Source organism: Ranitomeya imitator, chromosome 3 (genome assembly GCF_032444005.1).
Source record: "Ranitomeya imitator isolate aRanImi1 chromosome 3, aRanImi1.pri, whole genome shotgun sequence".
Classification (NCBI taxonomy): domain Eukaryota; kingdom Metazoa; phylum Chordata; class Amphibia; order Anura; family Dendrobatidae; genus Ranitomeya; species Ranitomeya imitator.
Window position 1 is genome coordinate 633,742,873 of NC_091284.1, and position 21,144 is coordinate 633,764,016.

General features: G+C 43.4%; 1 protein-coding gene across 2 annotated transcripts in view; it reads left to right on the plus strand.

Annotated features, from left to right (window-relative positions):
- Positions 1-21,144, plus strand: part of DIAPH3 (diaphanous related formin 3) — a 789,152-nt gene that overhangs the window by 245,760 nt on the left and 522,248 nt on the right. For both annotated transcript variants that reach the window (XM_069758173.1, XM_069758174.1), the window contains exons 7-9: positions 558-627; positions 3,876-4,012; positions 4,695-4,800. In XM_069758173.1, coding sequence (XP_069614274.1) covers positions 558-627; positions 3,876-4,012; positions 4,695-4,800 — 313 coding nt within the window. The remainder of the gene's footprint in view (positions 1-557; positions 628-3,875; positions 4,013-4,694; positions 4,801-21,144) is intronic.

Consider the following 21,144-nt stretch of genomic DNA (forward strand, 5'->3'; position numbering starts at 1 on the left):
CTCTCTCATCAACCAATGTCTGTGACAGGAGATAACCTTAACGCCGGTCACAGCTGCTGGCCCGCTCTGTCATATAACAGTATGGAAACTCCTGCTTTGTGACCGGCGGTAATGATCTTACCGCCGATCCGAGCCCGTGTTTGCCGCACTGTCATGAACGGATGTTCATGCCACTGCCTGTTATCTCATTATTTGCAGGAGGGCTGTGCTATCCCATACAAAAGCATGGAGGAGATCTCTGTTGTGATATCCATGGCTGATCTAGCCGGGAGATTGCTGCTGTACCTCTGTGTTTCTGATATTATTATTTAATAAAATGATGCCTATAATATTGAATTGGCAAACTTGTGCTGGTTTATTATTAAGGTAATGAGTGTCATCTTCCTACAAGAACAAACATTCATACTTGTTTGAAGAATGCTTCTGTTCTAGGCCATAAAATTTTAATAGTCCTTGACAAATATTTATTAGGGTAATTATTTTCTGGCTCATAAAGGTTCCCCTATTCGTTCTATATGTTTTTTTAATTGTGTACTAATCTTTCAAATTTAATTCAGGCATGAAAAAATAGAGAAGCGAATCCAACACAAAGTCATACAGTGCCTGAAGGCGTTCATGAACAACAAGGTAATTTTGCTCTGTAATAGTCATATAATTGTATGAATCATGAATTATTTTGAAGACAGTCAGGCAGATTTATTAGTATAGTCCTGAACTGAAAACAAAAAAAGACCAGATTGGCATAAACTGATCCACTTGGTGCGCTCTGAATGATCCATTTGGCTCATCTATCTTGATGTGCTTCACGCTTCTCTTTTTTGTACCACCTCCTGACTGGCAAACTTTACACCAGTGAATGTAATATATAAGTCTGGTGCCTTTAATAACCCATTGTAGTCAAGCCTTCCTTTTGAGGCACAATTCAAAATGATCCAGTGTCGAAAGAGGCAGAAAGTGACTAAAACCAAAATACATTTGGTGTTTGTACAGTGTGAGGCCTACTTCTGGCACACGGGTCAGATGAGCAATCCTGTCTAATACCCCGTGTAATGTTAGGCTGGCCAGTCTTAAAATGCATCAAATTTATCATAGTGGCTGATGCCAGACGCTAAATGTAACGAATTTTAGATACATTTTTCTAAATTTGCATGACCCATTTGTTCCTTTAGTACATAAGCCGGATCTTGGGCACCTGACCGTCCTTTTAAGGCCTCTTTCACACTTCAGTCGTCTTGTTTCCGTCCAAATCCATTGTTTAGTGAAAACAACGGATCCAGCAAATGTTGCTGCTGGATCCGTTTTTTTCTCATAGACTAGTATTAGCGACGGATTGTGACGGATGGCCTCACACTTCATCCGTCATACGACAAATCTGTTGTAAATTCTATGTCCGTCGGGCGGAGACAATGCACATAGAAACGTTTTTTGTGTACGTCGTAAAGTCGCCCAGCGACAGATCCAGCGCTGTCCGTCGTTGGCTGTAATGAAAGCCAATGGACGCAGGGTCCGTCGCTGACTGTCAAAAAACGGAATCCAGCAACGGATTACGTTTTTTTGGAACTGAGCATGCCTGGAAGGATTTCAATTCAGGGGAAAATCTCTCTCTTCTGTTTCTTAAAATTCCGGCAGTAACTACTTCAATGGATCCATCAAAAAAACAAATCCACAGGATCCGTCTTTTCAAGATTTTGACGGATTGTGACTGATTCTAAAAAACGAAAGTGTGAAAGAGGCCTTAGCCACACTCATTTCTAAATAAGCCATTCCCACTTGCCATATCAGTCATGTTGTCATTTACTAACGTTGCTCCACATTTTAACCATTTAGATTTTTTTTCCTTCCATGCAATTGCTCAGGGAAGATCCTTTGTTCCCGTGACTCCCTCACCCTCGGTCATTATTATTATTATTATTATTTATTATTATAGCGCCATTTATTCCATGGCACTTTACATGTGAGGAGGGGTATACATAATAAAACAAGTACAATAATCTTGAACAATACAAGTCACAACTGGTACAGGAGGAGAGAGGACCCTGCCCACGAAGGCTCACAATCTACAAGGGATGGGTGATAATACAGTAGGTGAGGATAGAGCTGGTCGTGCAGCGGTTTGGTCAATCGGTGGTTACTGCAGGTTGTAGGCTTGTCGGAAGAGGTAAGTCTTCAGGTTCTTTTTGAAGGTTTCGATGGTAGGCGAGAGTCTGACATGTTGTGGTAGAGAGTTCCAGAGTAGGGGGGATGCACGAGAGAAATCTTGTATACGATTGTGGGAAGAGGAGATAATAGGGGAGTAGAGAAGGAGATCTTGTGAGGATCGGAGGTTGCGTGCAGGAAAGTACGAGGTCACAGATATATGGAGGAGACAGGTTGTGGATGGCTTTGTAAGTCATGGTTAGGGTTTTGTACTGGAGTCTCTGGGTGATGGGGAGCCAGTGCAGGGATTGACAGAGGGGAGAGGCCGGGGAATAGCGGGGGGACAGGTGGATTAGTCGGGCAGCAGAGTTTAGAATAGATTGGAGGGGGTGCAAGAGTGTTAGCGGGGAGTCCACAGAGCAGGAGGTTACAGTAGTCGAGGCGGGAGATGATGAGGGCATGGACTAGGGTTTTTGCATGGGGTTTTTGGTCATGAACGCTTAGTTGGACCTCTCTGGCAGTGTCTTATTTCTGTGCAGAGCGGAAGGATCATCTGTTGAAATTCTAACGTGCTGATTTGTCGCTTGAGAAAAATATCGCATAAACTTACCAAAAGCCCCCAAAAAGGTTCAAAGTGGTGAAATCTTTACTAAATGCCATTTAAATGACAAGATCTTTTGTTTTTAATGTAATCATTGACCTTTGTAAAGTTCAGAATTTTTTTGCAATGCACTTAATTCCATTATTTGGCTTCTATCTATCTCTGTGCTGAGCGCTGGTTGTCTGCATCCTTCATTCTGCTTAGTAACCAATTTGGATTGGCATAACTGTCATCCGTCCACGGATGGGAGTAGTGTCTGGGCGTGGAGGAGGAGCGCAGTGAAGATCATTTTCTGAGTGCGGATCTTTGCTAATCCTGCAGTTCCAATGCGCTGCTAAGACAGAATGAAGTAGGCAGGAAAGCCAGCACTCTCAGCATAATGTTAGTGACAGGAGGAGGCATAATAAGGATAAGGGTGCGTTCAGACTCGCGCATAGCGAGACAATCGAATGCTATATGCAAATGACCCTTGGCTTAAATTCTGCTGCGAGCATGAGCTGAGTGTCATTTTACTATGATACTATTTTCTTGCATGCAAGAATTTGATCAGAGGTTTGGAAAAGATGGAGAACTTAATTTCTGCATCTTCTCCATAGTGTGAGTTGGCATATATATGACTGCACTCAGATGACAACCGAGTGCCGTCTGATGTTATGCATGCACCCATAGACTTGTATAGGTGCGTGCCATCCGATATACACTGCCAATTGCAGCATGCAGCAATTTTTTTTCCTCATGCCAACGCTGCATAAGAAAAAAAAAATGCTAGTCGGGACTGCTCCATGTTATGAGATTGGAGGGAGCGTTATCAGATGAAACATCGGATAGCAGTCGTCTGACTTGTGCGCTGGCTACTCGCTGTGAGCGAGCCCTAATAATAATGAAGGCTGATCAGTAATTAATAAAAGAAACAAGTGTCCGTTCTCTGTAATGGGTAATGACACGGATATATCCTTGGTAAGGGTCGGTCAGTACCGCTCTATGGTCCTCCGGTTGTAGGGGTTGCGCCGCAGCTATCTGCACGGTAAGTATGCGGAGAGTAAGCCGGATCCGAATATTGTGGCGTAGCCATGACATTCTAAGATAAACATGTGTATGCTATCATTTATTACTACATTCCTGTAATATTTACTTGCAGTATGGATTAGAAAGGATCATGGGAGAAGAAAGGAGTCTTTTGTTATTGGCCAGAGCCATGGACCCCAAGCAGGCCAATATGATGACGGATGTGGTGAAGCTGCTGTCTGCTATATGCATTGTTGGAGAGGAGAACATGTAAGTGCTTTGCTTCTTGGTCCATTAGCGTTATGCCGCGTCTCGGCTCTGACAGCTGCGTTGGGATCGGGCTTTGTCATATCCAAATATTTATTCACAGCCATGTCTTGTGGCGCATTTCATTAGCACGCTTATTGATGAGGCACCGCGTTGGTTTGCATTCAAGATATTTGCTGTAAATAGGAATATAATTTTCTCAAATTTTTTTTTCTTAATTTTGTTAATAGTTACAAGTTAATGTGTTCTCATCAATAAAAATGAGACTGTAATTGCCTCCCGTCATCGGGGAGATATTCCGCAGCCACGTGCCCGGGTCTTACCTCCGAGAAGGGAATTAATTACGTCTTGTTTGGGAGTGTATCTCTTACAGGACAGAAGTACACTGTTAACATGCAATAAATATTTTTCCTCACTTCTGTTCAGGAGAGAATTGGGATTTCTTATGTTCTTTGTTCCGAGCCATCTGCTTGAAGTGATTTAATTAGATTTGGTGAATTTATGAAGAATACTGAAACAGGACGATAACAAACAACGCTGTCATCATAAACTTTGCTGTGTCCTTGCAGCAATCTGCTAAGTTTATACTTTTTTAGTGTTATAAATTGATTTTGAGTTTTTGTGTTGGTTGTTTGTTATGATGACACTTTTATCTCTCACGGTGATGTATCCTGTTGCCTTTTAGTCTTGAGAAAGTCTTGGAAGCAATAACCACAGCTGCCGAAGAAAAGGGCATTGCCAGGTTTAGCCCAATTGTTGGTGGTCTCCAACACCACATCGTCCAGCTGCAGGTCTGTAATCCCCCCTGCTGTTCATGTCACGATTGCTTGCTGCTTGGTAACTCTTGTTTTCTGCAGGACTCACATAGGCATATCCTATCATCCATTTTAGATCCGCTCCTAGATTTACATTTAACAAAAATGGCTGCATTTCGGTTTCCTGTAGCTGCCTTTTGTAAGACTTTAGTGATGCTGTAGTGACGTCAGACATTGGAGTTCCTAGACAGTCTTGGTGTTGAAAATCCCATTTATCACAGAAAGAAAAGAGCAGAAGTGCTTAGCCGAGCGCTGCACCCCTGTGCTTCTGCTCCTCTGCTTCTTGATTGCTGGGTTAGATGTGTGCAGGGTCTTAAAAGATGGAGACCATAAACTACTAACCATGTATCTGAGTGGAGAGTAAAGGTACCTTCACACTAAACGATATCGCTAGCAATCCGTGACGTTGCAGCGTCCTGGCTAGCGATATCGTTTAGTTTGACAGGCAGCAGCGATCAGAATCCTGCTGTGATGTCGTTGGTCGGGGCTAGAGGGCCAGACCTTTCTTTGGTCGTCTCCCGCTGACATAGCTGAATCGGCGTGTGTGACACCGATTCAGCGATGTCTTCGCTGGTAACCAGGGTAAACATCGGGTTACTAAGCGCAGGGCCGCGCTTAGTAACCCGATGTTTACCCTGGTTACCATCCTAAAAGTAAAAAAAGCAAACGCTACATACTTACCTACCGCTGTCTGTCCCCGGCGCTCAGCTTCTCGGCACTCCTCCTGCTCTGGCTGTGAGCACAGCGGCCGGAAAGCAGAGCGGTGACGTCACCGCTCTGCTTTCCGGCTGCCCGGCGCTCACAGCCAGAGCAGAGAAGCACAGCGCCGGGGACAGACAGCGGTAGTTAAGTATGTAGCGTTTGTTTTTTTTACTTTTAGGATGGTAACCAGGGTAAACATCGGGTTACTAAGCGTGGCCCTGCGCTTAGTAACCCGATGTTTACCCTGGTTACCGGCATCGTTGGTCGCTGGAGAGCGATCTGTGTGACAGCTCTCCAGCGACCAAACAGCGACGCTGCAGCGATCCGGATCGTTGTCTGGATCGCTGCAGCGTCGTTTAGTGTGAAGGTACCTTTAAGCTCACTTCAACGATTGATAAGGGTCCCAGCACCTAGACCACTGCTAATCAAGGCTTCTGATATATCACATGTTTTACAAGGGGTTGGTTTACTATTGTGGTAATGATGACTTCTTGGATAGGTCAGTGGCATCAGATAATGGGCGTCTGACGCTCTGTACCCCACACAGAGAAGCTATCAGCTCCCCGAGTTGCCAGGTGTAATCAGTAGCATAGCTGAACAGCACAGCTCTGATGAAGGTTTGGTTGTCACTGCTTCAGATCAGCTCCTACTCGCATGACTTCTAATGATAGGAGCAGGTCTGCGGCCCCCAGCAGCGGCCACTAAACATTTTTCAGAGCTGTGCTGATTCCACCTGGCCACTGGTGGTGCTGGGAATAGGTGAATTATGGAGTGTCAGACCCCCAAAACACTTATTAAAATCCGAGTCATGAAATGTTGCTTTAGCCGCCAGTTTTTTCAGGAATCGGCAACTACTTTGGAAGGTTTAAAAAAAAAAAAGTGCCTGTTTAGACGACAACTGCTTGCTCCTAGACATTAACTTTTGGAGTAGGTTTCTCCTTAACAGCCTTGCGTTAGTCTCCAGTCTTTTCTGAATTTACTCAGGGTAGTTTTTCATGAGGAATTAGGAGCAGATTCAGAAACTCGTTGAATAAGCTTCCACTTGATTTAAGTGTCAACAAATTCTTCTTTTCGGGCTCGTTTACACCACCGTAATTTCTGTCCGAGTTCTGCACTAGTCAATATTATTTAGTGCGGTAGTGCAGATGGGTGAATTTTTTCACTGACACAATCTTTTTTGCAAGAAGATTCAATCGTGCAGTAATTTCATCCATAAATTAGATGACCCTCACCCATTCAGGTCTATGTTTGCGTTAAACCCCCCCACAGACCCGGTAATACTACGTTGTGTATTTTTTGTATTATTTTTATTGGGGGAAAGCGAGGCTGGTTCGAACCTTCATAGTTAGTAAGGCCGAAAAAAGACATTTGTCCATCCAGTTCAGCCTATATTCCATTATAATAAATACCCAGATCTACGTCCTTCTACAGAACCTAATAATTGTGTGATACAATATTGTTCTGCTCCAGGAAGACATCCAGGCCTCTCTTGAACCCCTCGACTGAGTTCGCCATCACCACCTCCTCAGGCAAGCAATTCCAGATTCTTACTGCCCTAACAGTAAAGAATCCTCTTCTATGTTGGTGGAAAAACCTTCTCTCCTCCAGACGCAAAGAATGCCCCCTTGTGCCCGTCACCTTCCTTGGTATAAACAGATCCTCAGCGAGATATTTGTATTGTCCCCTTATATACTTATACATGGTTATTAGATCGCCCCTCAGTCGTCTTTTTTCTAGACTAAATAATCCTAATTTCGCTAATCTATCTGGGTATTGTAGTTCTCCCATCCCCTTTATTAATTTTGTTGCCCTCCTTTGTACTCTCTCTAGTTCCATTATATCCTTCCTGAGCACCGGTGCCCAAAACTGGACACAGTACTCCATGTGCGGTCTAACTAGGGATTTGTACAGAGGCAGTATAATGCTCCCATCATGTGTATCCAGACCTCTTTTAATGCACCCCATGATCCTGTTTGCCTTGGCAGCTGCTGCCTGGCACTGGCTGCTCCAGGTAAGTTTATCATTAACTAGGATCCCCAAGTCCTTCTCCCTGTCAGATTTACCCAGTGGTTTCCCGTTCAGTGTGTAATGGTGATATTGATTCCCTCTTCCCATGTGTATAACCTTACATTTATCATTGTTAAACCTCATCTGCCACCTTTCAGCCCAAGTTTCCAACTTATCCAGATCCATCTGTAGCAGAATACTATCTTCTCTTGTATTAACTGCTTTACATAGTTTTGTATCATCTGCAAATATCGATATTTTACTGTGTAAACCTTCTACCAGATCATTAATGAATATGTTGAAGAGAACAGGTCCCAATACTGACCCCTGCGGTACCCCACTGGTCACAGCGACCCAGTTAGAGACTATACCATTTATAACCACTCTCTGCTTTCTATCGCTAAGCCAGTTACTAACCCATTTACACACATTTTCCCCCAGACCAAGCATTCTCATTTTGTGTACCAACCTCTTGTGCGGCACGGTATCAAACGCTTTGGAAAAATCGAGATATACCACGTCCAATGACTCACCGTGGTCCAGCCTATAGCTTACCTCTTCATAAAAACTGATTAGATTGGTTTGACAGGAGCGATTTCTCATAAACCCATGCTGATATGGAGTTAAACAGTTATTCTCATTGAGATAATCCAGAATAACATCCCTCAGAAACCCTTCAAATATTTTACCAACAATAGAGGTTAGACTTACTGGCCTATAATTTCCAGGTTCACTTTTAGAGCCCTTTTTGAATATTGGCACCACATTTGCTATGCGCCAGTCCTGCGGAACAGACCCTGTCGCTATAGAGTCACTAAAAATAAGAAATAATGGTTTATCTATTACATTACTTAGTTCTCTTAGTACTCGTGGGTGTATGCCATCCGGACCCGGAGATTTATCTATTTTAATCTTATTTAGCCGGTTTCGCACCTCTTCTTGGGTTAGATTGGTGACCCTTAATATAGGGTTTTCATTGTTTCTTGGGATTTCACCTAGCATTTCATTTTCCACCGTGAATACCGTGGAGAAGAAGGTGTTTAATATGTTAGCTTTTTCCTCGTCATCTACAACCATTCTTTCCTCACTATTTTTTAAGGGGCCTACATTTTCAGTTTTTATTCTTTTACTATTGATATAGTTGAAGAACAGTTTGGGATTAGTTTTACTCTCCTTAGCAATGTGCTTCTCTGTTTCCTTTTTGGTAGCTTTAATTAGTTTTTTAGATAAAGTATTTTTCTCCCTATAGTTTTTTAGAGCTTCAATGGTGCCATCCTGCTTTAGTAGTGCAAATGCTTTCTTTTTACTGTTAATTGCCTGTCTTACTTCTTTGTTTAGCCACATTGGGTTTTTCCTATTTCTAGTCCTTTTATTCCCACAAGGTATAAACCGCTTACACTGCCTATTTAGGATGTTCTTAAACATTTCCCATTTATTATCTGTATTCTCATTTCTGAGGATATTGTCCCAGTCTACCAGATTAAGGGCATCTCTAAGCTGTTCAAACTTTGCCTTCCTAAAGTTCAATGTTTTTGTGACTCCCTGACAAGTCCCCCTAGTGAAAGACAGGTGAAACTGCACAATATTGTGGTCGCTATTTCCTAAATGCCCAACCACCTGCAGATTTGTTATTCTGTCAGGTCTATTAGATAGTATTAGGTCTAAAAGTGCTGCTCCTCTGGTTGGATTCTGCACCAATTGTGAAAGATAATTTTTCTTGGTTATTAGCAGAAACCTGTTGCCTTTATGGGTTTCACAGGTTTCTGTTTCCCAGTTAATATCCGGGTAGTTAAAGTCCCCCATAACCAGGACCTCATTATGGGTTGCAGCTTCATCTATCTGCTTTAGAAGTAGACTTTCCATGGTTTCTGTTATATTTGGGGGTTTGTAACAGACCCCAATGAGAATTTTGTTACCATTTTTCCCTCCATGAATTTCAACCCATATGGACTCGACATCCTCATTCCCTTCGCTAATATCCTCCCTTAAAGTGGACTTTAGACAAGACTTTACATAGAGACAAACCCCTCCTCCTCTCCGATTTTTACGATCCTTTCTAAACAGACTGTAACCCTGTAAGTTAACTGCCCAGTCATAGCTTTCATCTAACCATGTCTCGGTTATTCCCACTATGTCAAAGTTACCTGTAGATATTTCTGCTTCTAGTTCTTCCATCTTGTTTGTCAGGCTTCTGGCGTTTGCGAGCATGCAGTTTAGAGGATTTTGTTTTGTTCCAATCTCCTCACTGTGGATTGTTTTAGAAATGTTCTTACCTCCCTTCTGAGTATGTTTTCCTGGGTCGTCTTTGTTCGAGTCTAATGTTTTTCTTCCCGTCCCCTCTTCTTCTAGTTTAACGCCCTCCTGATGAGTGTAGCGAGTCTTCTGGCGAATGTGTGTTTCCCAGGTTTGTTGAGGTGTAGTCCGTCTCTGGCGAGGAGTCCATCATACCAGTAATTCACACCGTGGTCCAGGAATCCAAATCCTTGTTGTCTGCACCATCGTCTTAGCCAGTTGTTTGCATCAAGGATCCTGTTCCATCTCCTGGTGCCATGCCCGTCTACTGGAAGGATAGAAGAAACTACCTGTGCATCCAGTTCCTTTACTTTCTTCCCCAACTCTTCAAAGTCCTTGCAGATTGTCGGTAGGTCCTTCCTTGCCGTGTCATTGGTGCCAACATGTATCAGAAGAAATGGGTGGACGTCCTTGGAGCTGAAGAGCTTTGGTATCCTATCGGTCACATCCTTGATCATCGCACCTGGAAGGCAGCATACTTCTCTTGCAGTTATGTCCGGTCTGCAGATGGCTGCTTCTGTGCCTCTCAGTAGTGAGTCTCCCACCACCACCACTCTTCGTTGCTTCTTGGCTGTACTTTTTGCTGTCACTTGTTGCTGTGTGCCCTTTTCTTTTTTGCTTGCTGGTATTGCTTCATTCTTAGGTGTGCCATCTTCATCCTCTACAAAGATTTGATATCGGTTCTTCAGTTGTGTGGTTGGTGATTTCTCCATGGTCTTCTTGCTTCTTTTGGTCACATGCTTCCACTCATCTGCTTTTGGAGGTTCTCTGACACTTTTTGCACCTTCTGTGACCAGTAGAGATGCTTCTGTTCTGTCTAGAAAGTCTTCATTCTCTTTGATGAGTTTCAAAGTTGCTATTCTTTCTTCCAGACCCCGCACCTTTTCTTCTAAAAGGGCCACTAGTCTACACTTCTGACAGGTGAAATTGGATTCTTCTTCTGGTCGATCTGTGAACATGTAGCACATGCTGCAGCTCACCATGTAGGTTGTCACATCTGCCATGTTGCTCCTAGATCCTGCTGACTTGCTGTGTGTTTTCCTTCTTGTGTAATCTACTCAGCCAAGCTCTCTTGCAATAATGTCCTACAGGCAAAAATTCAGAAGGAACCTGGAATATGCAAATTAGCCTCCTGAAGCTTGAATCCCTGGTTTGGTGATGCTTTCGAAGCAGCTGGTCCCGGCTGTACCCAACGATCTTCTAGCTTAGGGAGACTTCGCTTCTCCCCGAAGGCACCTGGAATATGCAAATTAGCCTCCTGAAGCTTGAATCCCTGGTTTGGTGATGCTTTCGAAGCAGCTGGTCCCGGCTGTACCCAACGATCTTCTAGCTTAGGGAGACTTCGCTTCTCCCAGAAGGCACCTGGAATATGCAAATTAGCCTCCTGAAGCTTGAATCCCTGGTTTGGTGATGCTTTCGAAGCAGCTGGTCCCGGCTGTACCCAACGATCTTCTAGCTTAGGGAGACTTCGCTTCTCCCAGAAGGCACCTGGAATATGCAAATTAGCCTCCTGAAGCTTGAATCCCTGGTTTGGTGATGCTTTCGAAGCAGCTGGTCCCGGCTGTACCCAACGATCTTCTAGCTTAGGGAGACTTCGCTTCTCCCAGAAGGCACCTGGAATATGCAAATTAGCCTCCTGAAGCTTGAATCTCTGGTTTGGTGATGCTTTCGAAGCAGCTGGTCCCGGCTGTACCCAACGATCTTCTAGCTTAGGGAGACTTCGCTTCTCCCCGAAGGCACCTGGAATATGCAAATTAGCCTCCTGAAGCTTGAATCCCTGGTTTAACCTTCATATTTTTTTGTTTCTTCATTTTTTTTTTTAAATCCATATATAAATATATGTATTATATTCTATTTTTTCGTATTTGTGTGCCCAACACACCCAACGCGCGTTTTGCTTGAAAAGCTTTGACACCTGGACAAAGTTTTTCAAGCTAAACGCACTATGGGTGTGGTGGGCACCTGTATATCTGCACTTTGCGATAATATACCTCACGTTATCTGTCTTTACATGTTGCATTTAATGTTGTTTAGCTATGTGCATTTGCCATGGCTAGAATTCCATTATATTGAAAACAACCTTACATATTGAAGTATATTTCATGGTGTTTTTCTAACCATTTTGGGTTCTGTTTTATTGCACTTGCACTTTACTTCATTTGTACTTTAACCAGCATTTAAATTTATAATTGTATAGTGTTCCCTCTATATGGTTTCTAACCATGGCATACATACACAGCTAAACTTTGATACCTTTTGGTACTATGTACTGCACATATATATTAATGTTTTCAGCCGTGTATACAATTTATAGAATATAGAAATATTACCTATGTATCCAGGTGTACCCACCTTTTTCTGTTCTTGTTCTTATGTAATTTACGCAGAAAAATAGGAGGGCAAACACATAGTGTAACATGCTTTTAATTCTATTTAAATAAAGATATTTTTAGCCCTCTCCAGAAAAGTTTGATCCTTTTGAGTGTTTGTCTTTTGCATTTGCTTTTTCGGGCGGATACTTGGGATCCAGCAGATTGGTGGAGTGATAATAAATACTGAGTTTTAATTACGGTACTTGTAAATCGAAAAATATGGTACATCATCTTATTAGCCAATAACTGATCTTTGTTCCATTAATGCATATAACAGCCTTATACTGAAGCTACTGAGGCAGGGAGTGGGGGAAATATATGCAGATGGGTAAGGAATTGGCTAAATGACCGGAAACAAAGAGCCGTCATAAATGGTATGTTCTCTAAATGGGATATAGCCAGCAGTGGGGTACCACAGGGATCTGTACTGGGAGCAGTGGGGACCACAGGCATCTGTACTAGGAGCAGTGGGGACCACAGGGATCTGTACTGGGAGCAGTGGGGACCACAGGATCTGTACTGTGAGCAGTGGGGACCACAGGGATCTGTACTGGGAGCAGTGGGGACCACAGGGATCTGTACTGTGAGCAGTGGGGACCACAGGGATCTGTATTGGGAGCAGTGGGGACCACAGGGATCTGTATTGGGAGCAGTGAAGACCACAGGGATCTGTATTGGGAGCAGTGAAGACCACAGGGATCTGTACTGTGAGCAGTGGGGACCACAGGGATCTGTACTGTGAGCAGTGGGGACCACAGGGATCTGTATTGGGAGCAGTGAAGACAACAGGGATCTGTACTGGGAGCAGTGGGGACCGCAGGGATCTGTACTGGGAGCAGTGGGGACTGCAGGGATCTGTACTAGGACCAATTATTTTTAACCTCTTTGTTAATGACCTTGTGGATGGGACTGAGAGTAAAGTATCAGTCTTGATATATCCTACCAAACTATGTAGGATATTAAAATCTGATCTTGACATTACAATATTGCAAAACGATCTGGATAAGATGAGGGAATGGGGAACACTTAGCAAATGAGATTTAATGTAAAGTAATGTACCTAGGACGGAGTAATCCTAGTGCTGCACATACAAACAAGCTGCTAAAGCAAACAAGATTTTGGGATATATAAAAGAAGAGATAAAATCCCGCGATCCCAACGTGTTGTTACCACTTTATAAATCACTGGTGAGGCCACATCTAGAATATGGGATCCAGTTTTGGGCTCCACATTTTTAAAAGGATATTCCGAAGTTAGAATCAGTTCAAAGACGGACAGACAGATTAATATAAGGGATGGAAGGCCTCTCATATAAGGAGAGGTTGGAAAAGTTGGGCTTCTTTAGCTTGAAAGAAAGACACCTCATTGTTCTCATTTACATGTATAAATAAGGAGTATGGTCCGTACAAAACACTGGCACATGACTTATTCCTTCCAAAGACTATACTAGGGCACTCATAACAGGTGGAAGAAAGGCGATTCCAGCAGCTTAACAGGAAAGGGTTCTTTACAGTTAGAGCAGTCATACTGTGGAATGCCGTCCACTGGAGGTAGTAATGGCAGACTGTATAACAGCTTTTAGAAAACATTGCGGGTTATAGTTAAATCAGTGAGAAATGTACATTTGGTGGGGTAAGGTTGAACTTGATGGACCTAGCACTTTATTCTACCTGGGTATCTATGTACGGTAACTATGTAGCTCTGCTGTTTGCGCGCTGTGGTGTCTATGTCCTCCGCTGTAACATCAGCATTAGAGCGGGCCCGTTTCTGTGGCTGCTTCTGAACCTTGCTGTCAGGTTCTGGCATGGGCTCATCTTCATTCTACGAGATCCCTGTAAACCTTTGTGCTGTGGTTTTCATTTCATCTCTCGGCTGTCAGATGCGGCTCATAAACTGAAGTGCTATCTGATTTTTTCTTTTTAGTTGGTGGAACATTATGAAGCCTAAGGGGCTCAGACACATGAGCGAGTTTGTGATCTGTCTGAGTATTGTGTAGAAATGGTTCCAAGTAGAAGGCTAATATTAGTTTTAGGACTAAGCATACTTTCATACTGTCTGACATTGGTATTTTTACTAACGTTTTCAGTTTGCTCTATCATATACCCAATGCACACCTCATTCTTCCCTAAGAAGTCAATATGGGTTTTGTTATCTCTGTATTTGCCACGGCACATTCTGCTATTACAAGAAAAATACAACCAGGTCATACTGATGAAAGGCGCACAGAGCAAATCTAACTCTGTAGCCATCATGGAAAGCAGTGCTCAGCACTAGTGATACTGAGTACCGCGGGTGTTCGAATGACATGTTTGAGTCGCTGCGCCCCTATGTTTCAGGGATGTTAGGCTGGTTTCACATTTGCGTTTTTTTTTTGGCGTTTTTGTGGTAAAAAAATGCAAAGAAACGCATGCGTTTTTTCCCCTATATTTAACATAAAAAACGCATGCTTTTTTTGCATGCGTTTTGACGCGTTTTTGCAACGCATGCGTTTTTTCTCTGCATGCGTTGTTGCAGAAATGCAACGTAGTAATTTTTGCTGCGTTTTTTTGCCGCAAAAAAAGCATGTGTTTTTTCGCGGCAAAAAAAACCTATTAATGTCTATGTTAGGCTGGTTTCACACTTACGTTTTTGTCTGCAGCGTTTTTTTTCAAAAAAACGCATGCGTTTTTTTCCCCTATATTTAACATTAAAAACACATGCGTTTTTTTGTGTATGCGTTTGGTCACGTTTTGCAACGCATGCGTTTTTTTACTGCATGCGTTTTTTTTCTAAAATGCTACTTGTAGTATTTTTATCAGCGTTTTTTGGACCAAAAAAAAAACGCATGCGTTTTCATGCGTTTTTTTGTGTCAAAAAATGCATTGGAGTCAATGGGGACGCATGCGTTTTTTGGTGCATGCGTTTTTTGCGTTAAAAACGCATGCTTTTTTTATTAAAAACACTGAAAACACACTAATATGCCACCACCCAACGTAAAGGTGATAAAGGGATCCTAACCCTAACCCTACCCCTAACCCTAAGGGATCCTAACCCTACCCCTAACCCTACCCCTAACCCTACCCCTAACCCTAACCCTAAGGGATCCTAACCCTACCCCTAACCCCTTTATGGTTAGGGGTAGGGTTAGGGGTAGGGTTAGGATCCCTTAGGGTTAGGGGTAGGGTTAGGGGTAGGGTTAGGGGTAGGGTTAGGGGTAGGGTTAGGATCCCTTAGGGTTAGGGGTAGGGTTAGGGTTAGGATCCCTTTAGGGTTAGGGTTATGATCCCTAACCCTAACCCTACCCCTACCCCTAACCCTAACTATTTCTGTTTATAGTGGGTTTTTACTTTTTTTTTAATGATTGGCAGCTGTCACACATTTCTCAGCATGCGTTTAAAAAACGCAAACGCATGAAAAAACGCATGTAAATGCGGTAAAACACCGCGTTTTTTACACCACATGCAAAAACGCATGCGTCAAAAAAACGCAGCGTTTGCATGCGTTTACATGCGTTTTCTCACCATGCGGTTTTTGCGTTTTTTACCGCAAAAACGCACCCAAAAAAACGCAAATGTGAAACCAGCCTAAACGCATGCGTTTTTAAGCACATGCGTTTGCGTTAAAAACGCATGCGTTTTTATAAAAAAAAAAAAACAGAATACACACTGATATGCCACCCCCCACCATAAAGGTGATAAAGGGATCCTAACCCTAACCCTAAAGGGATCCTAACCCTAACCCTAAAGGGATCCTAACCCTACCCCTAACCCTAAAGGGATCCTAACCCTACCCCTAACCCTAAAGGGATCCTAACCCTACCCCTAACCGTAATCCCTTTAGGGGTAGGGTTAGGGTTAGGATCCCTTTAGGGTTAGGATCCCTTTAGGGTTAGGGTTATGATCCCTACCCCTAACCCTAACTATTTCTGTTTATAGTGGGTTTTTTACTTTATTTTGATGATTGGCAGCTGTCACACATTTCTCAGCATGCGTTTAAAAAACGCAAACGCATGAAAAAAACGCATGTAGCTTTTTTTCACCACATGCAAAAACGCATGCGTAAAAAAACGCAGCGTTTGCACGCGTTCACATGCGTTTTTTCACCATGCGGTTTTTTAAAAAACGCATGCGTTTTAAAACGCAAGTGTGAAACCAGCCTTAGACAGCCACAGAACATGTGGGCTTTACTCGTGTATGTCAGGTAGTCCCTGAATGCTTAGTGGCTGTCTATCAACCGCGAAATGTGCTGCCGCTGGGACTTGGAGCATGTCACTCGAGTACCCGCGATACTCTGTGCATACCCAAGCACCTGAGGCAGCTACATACCCGAGCACCCTAGGCACTACCCAACACTGCTCATATACAGGTGGTCTAAGGCAGGGGTCCCCAACTCCACGTGTTCACTGAAGGGGTTAACTAGTGATAGTTTTATAGGTGGGGTCGTTACGGACGCGGCGATACTAAATATGTGTACCTTTATTGTTTTTTTTATTTAGATAAAGAAATGTATTTATAGAAACAATTGTTTTTTTTGGGGGGAGGGGGTGGATTTTTTTTGGAATTTTTTATTTTTTTTTCACACATTGGAATATTTTTTTTTTTTACACTATAACATTGCCCCCGGGGCGGGGGGGATCATGTTATAGTGTAAGATCGCTGATCTGACACGTTGCTCTGCACGGTGTCAGATCAGCGATCTGTCATGCACAGCTGCAGGCTTCACAGTGCCTGCTCTGAGCAGGCGCTGTGAAGCCACCTCCCTCCCTGCAGAACCCGGATGCCGCGGTCATCTTGGATCCGGGCCTGCAGCGAGGAAGGAGAGGTAAGAGACCCTCGCAGCAACGCGATCACATCGCGTTGCTCCGAGGATCTCAGGGAAGCCTTCAGGGAGCCCCCTCCCTGGGCGATGCTTCCCTGTACCGCCGGCACACCGCGATCATGTTTGATCGCGGTGTGCCGGGGGTTAATGTGCCGGGGGCGGTCCGTGACTGCTCCTGGCACATAGCGCCGAATGTCAGCTGCGATAGATTGCTATGATGTACTATCCCGTCGAGGGTCAGATAGGCCCAGGGCACCTTGACGGGATAGTACGTCTAAGGTCAGAGAGGGATTAAGGTCTGGAGACTGGCTAGGCCACTTCATGACCTTAATATGTTTCTTTTTGAGCCACTCCTTTGTTGCCTTGGCTGTATGTTTTGGGTCATTGTTTTGCTGGAAGACCCAGCCATGACCCATTTTTAATGTTCTGGCAAAGGGAAGGAAGTTGTCACTCAGGATTTTACAATACATGGCTCCAACCATTCTCCCATTGATACGGTGAAGTAGTCATGTGCTCTTAGCAGAGAAACACTCCAAAACATAATATTTCCACCTCCATGCTTGACAGTGGAGATGGTGTTCTTTGGGTCATAGGCAACATTTATCTTCCTCCAAACACGGCAAGTTGAGTTAATGCCTAAGAACTCCATTTTTGTCTCATCTGACCACAGCACCTTCTCCCAATCACTCACAGAATCATCCAGATGTTCATTGTAAAACTTCAGACATGACTGTACATGTGCCTTCTTGAGCAGGGGAACGTTGGGGGCACTGCAGGATTTTAAACCTTTACGGCGTAATGCGTTACCAATGGTTTTCTTGGTGACTGTGGTCCCAGCTGCCTTGAGATCATTAACAAGTTCCTTCCGTGTAGTTTTAGGCTGATCTCTCCCCTTCCTCATGATCAAGGAATACCCCACAACGTGAGATTTTGCATGGTGCCCCAGATATGTTAACTGACAATCATTTTGTTTTTCTTCCATTTTCTTACTATTGCACCAACAGTTGTCGCCTTCTCACCCAGCGTGTTACTTGCGGTTTTGTAGCCCATTCCAGCTTGTGCAGGTCTATGACCTTGTCCCTGATATCCTTATAAAGCTCTTTGGTCTAGCCCATGTTGTAGAGGTTAGAGTCTGACTGAATAATTAAGTCTGTGGACAGGAGTCTTTTATAAAGGTGACTATGTAAGGCTACTTTCACACTAGCGTTTTCTTCAATCCGTCACAATGCGTCGTTTTGCAGAAAAAACGCATCCTGCAAAAGTGCTTGCAGGATGTGTTTTTTCCCCATAGACTTGTATTGACGACGCATTGCGACGGATTGCCACACGTCGCATCCGTCGTGCGACGGATGCGTCGTGCTTTGGCGGACTATCTGGAGCAAAAAACGCTACATGTAACGTTTTTTGCTCCTGACGGACCGCTTTTTCCGACCGCGCATGCGGAACTCCGCCCCCACCTCCCCGCACCTCACAATGGGGCAGCGGATTCGCCAGAGAAATGCATCTGCTGCCTCCGTTGTGCAGTCCGTTAAACGCTAGCGTCGGAATCTCTGCCCGACACATTGCGACGGGGAAATTCCGACGCTAGTGTGAAAGTAGCCTAAGACAGCTGTCTTTAATGGGCACCAATCACCATCGAGGGGCGGCCTTTATTAAATCTACATACAAATAAAATATGTGCACAAATAATAAACATCATACCGTCCTAAGAACAATAACAAATCCTCCTCAATAATAAACACAATGGTTGACATAGAAAATCACAGATCGGGGTATAATATATTTACACAGCCCAGTAACTGTTTTTGTTGTTCCGTTGTCATGGCATAGATCCACCCAATCATCGGATCTTCATAGAGCACAACCCCTTTCTTCTCCAATCGCTGTGCTTCAAAGAAAAGGCGCACAATGTACAGTCACCCAATCAGCTAACTCGCGCTGGAAGGTGTGTCACCCACCCTAAGACGCCGGCGCGTGCGCACAGAAAGCACCGCGCCGCCGGTCACATGACCGTCCCACGGCGCCGCCCAGCACGCCGCGCCCGGCGTCATACACCCAGCGCCGGCAACTGAAAGAAGCAGACGCAGCGCGGCGTAAGAGGGTTGGCATGGAGACACCATAGCGTACAGACGCCAGGGACTCCAGCCCGCCCCCACGCCACACCACGCATGCGTCAACAGTGACGACGCAAGCATAGCTAAATCCATAGCAATTATGTATTTACTGCGGAGAGATTAGAGCTGATTTAACAAACAAGGAACACGGAGGAGAGGAAGAAGAAAAGGGGGATGCTGGGCGGCGCCGTGGGACGGTCATGTGACCGGCGGCGCGGTGCTTTCTGTGCGCATGCGCCGGCGTCTTAGGGTGGGTGACACACCTTCCAGCGCGAGTTAGCTGATTGGGTGACAGTTACTGGGCTGTGTAAATATATTATACCCCGATCTGTGATTTTCTATGTCAACCATTGTGTTTATTATTGAGGAGGATTTGTTATTGTTCTTAGGACGTTATGATGTTTATTATTTGTGCACATATTTTATTTGTATGTAGATTTAATAAAGGCCGCCCCTCGATGGTGATTGGTGCCCATGTGGGCTCCACACTATTTAAGATGGCCACTTTTGATACTTTATATACTTGACAAAGGCCACCTTGGCCGAAACGTTGTAATTTTGTATGGCAGAATAAAGCACCTTTTTGGAAATTGTTTTCACCTGAGATGGATGCTGCTCTCTTTTCTTCTTTGAGTTTTCCTGGTCTGATTGGATCCTTGGACTTTGGAGCGTGCATCCTTCAAGCCGAGTGCTGATGGTTGAATTTACCTACTTGTAGCTGTCTTTAATGGTCTGTAGGAGCAAGAACTCTTAATGGTTAATAGGGGATCAGATAGTTATTTCTCACTGCAAAATGCAGATAAATTTATATAATTGATACAATGTGATTTTCTGGATGTTTTTTTTTATATTCTATCTCGCAATGTTAAAATTTACCTACCCTTAAAATTAAAGACTGTTAATGTCTTTGTCAGTGGCAAACCTACAAAATCAGCAAGCAATCAATTAATTATTTCCATCACTGTAAATGCATCCCATTCCAGTAGTGTCTTCATTAAGACTGTCATGCAAAACCCAGATGTTTATGAATCAGGCCTTATGTGTTCTTTAAAGTTTTTGCACACATGTCAGATTGGCTGCACGTGTGTGATGAACGTATTGATATCACAGGATGTGGGGTCTGAAGTTGTTTGCCATGCACCCCCCTAGTCGCAATGCTCCTCCACATGGGTCTCTGCGGGGACTGCATTGCTCCTTAGATTATAAATGCATTACACTGGGCTAGATCAGCTAATTGCATGCTGCAGTTCATACTGTATCCATACTACTAGTTTATTTGCATGAGAAGAGATGTTATTTCCTTCTTACTCTGCCTACAGTGATGAAAAGCTCATTTTAATATGTAAATTTGTCCTGCGTTAAATCATATTTTATGTAGATTTGCATTCATGTAGCGAGACAGTAGTGTTGACCTCAATTTTTTTTGTTGCTAGGACAGTTGCCATGGCACACTGGAACATGGAAAGACTCCTGTTGCATGTCAATAGACCTTGATAGCTGTCACCGGGCTAAATCATAGCTTTGAGAACAATTCGGGGATGCTTAATGTTTCTTTTTTAGAAGACAACATTGAAGTGGAACACGAAGCCTGTGTGTAGTCTTAGCTTTGTAAAGTAGAATCAGTCATACCCTTTTATTTGCTTACCTGCTGCAATTATAGGTTTACAACAAGGCAGTAACATTGGTCCGAGTGCGACGTGATGCCTTGTTAGATTGCACGCAGTCCGAAAATATGCTCGTCTGCACCTTGTCCCTGTATTCAACGAGACATTGATCACGATCTTACATTTCAAAGTGAGTGTACTGATTGATACTGAGCACTATGTATGTATGTATGTGTATATATATGTATATATATATATATATATGTATATATATATGTATATATATATATATATATATATATATATATATATATATATATATATATATATATATATATATATATATATATATATATATATATATATATTCTAAACACACATGCACAAGTTTTGTAGACGGAAAGTAAAGAAATCCTTGTTTATGATTGAGAT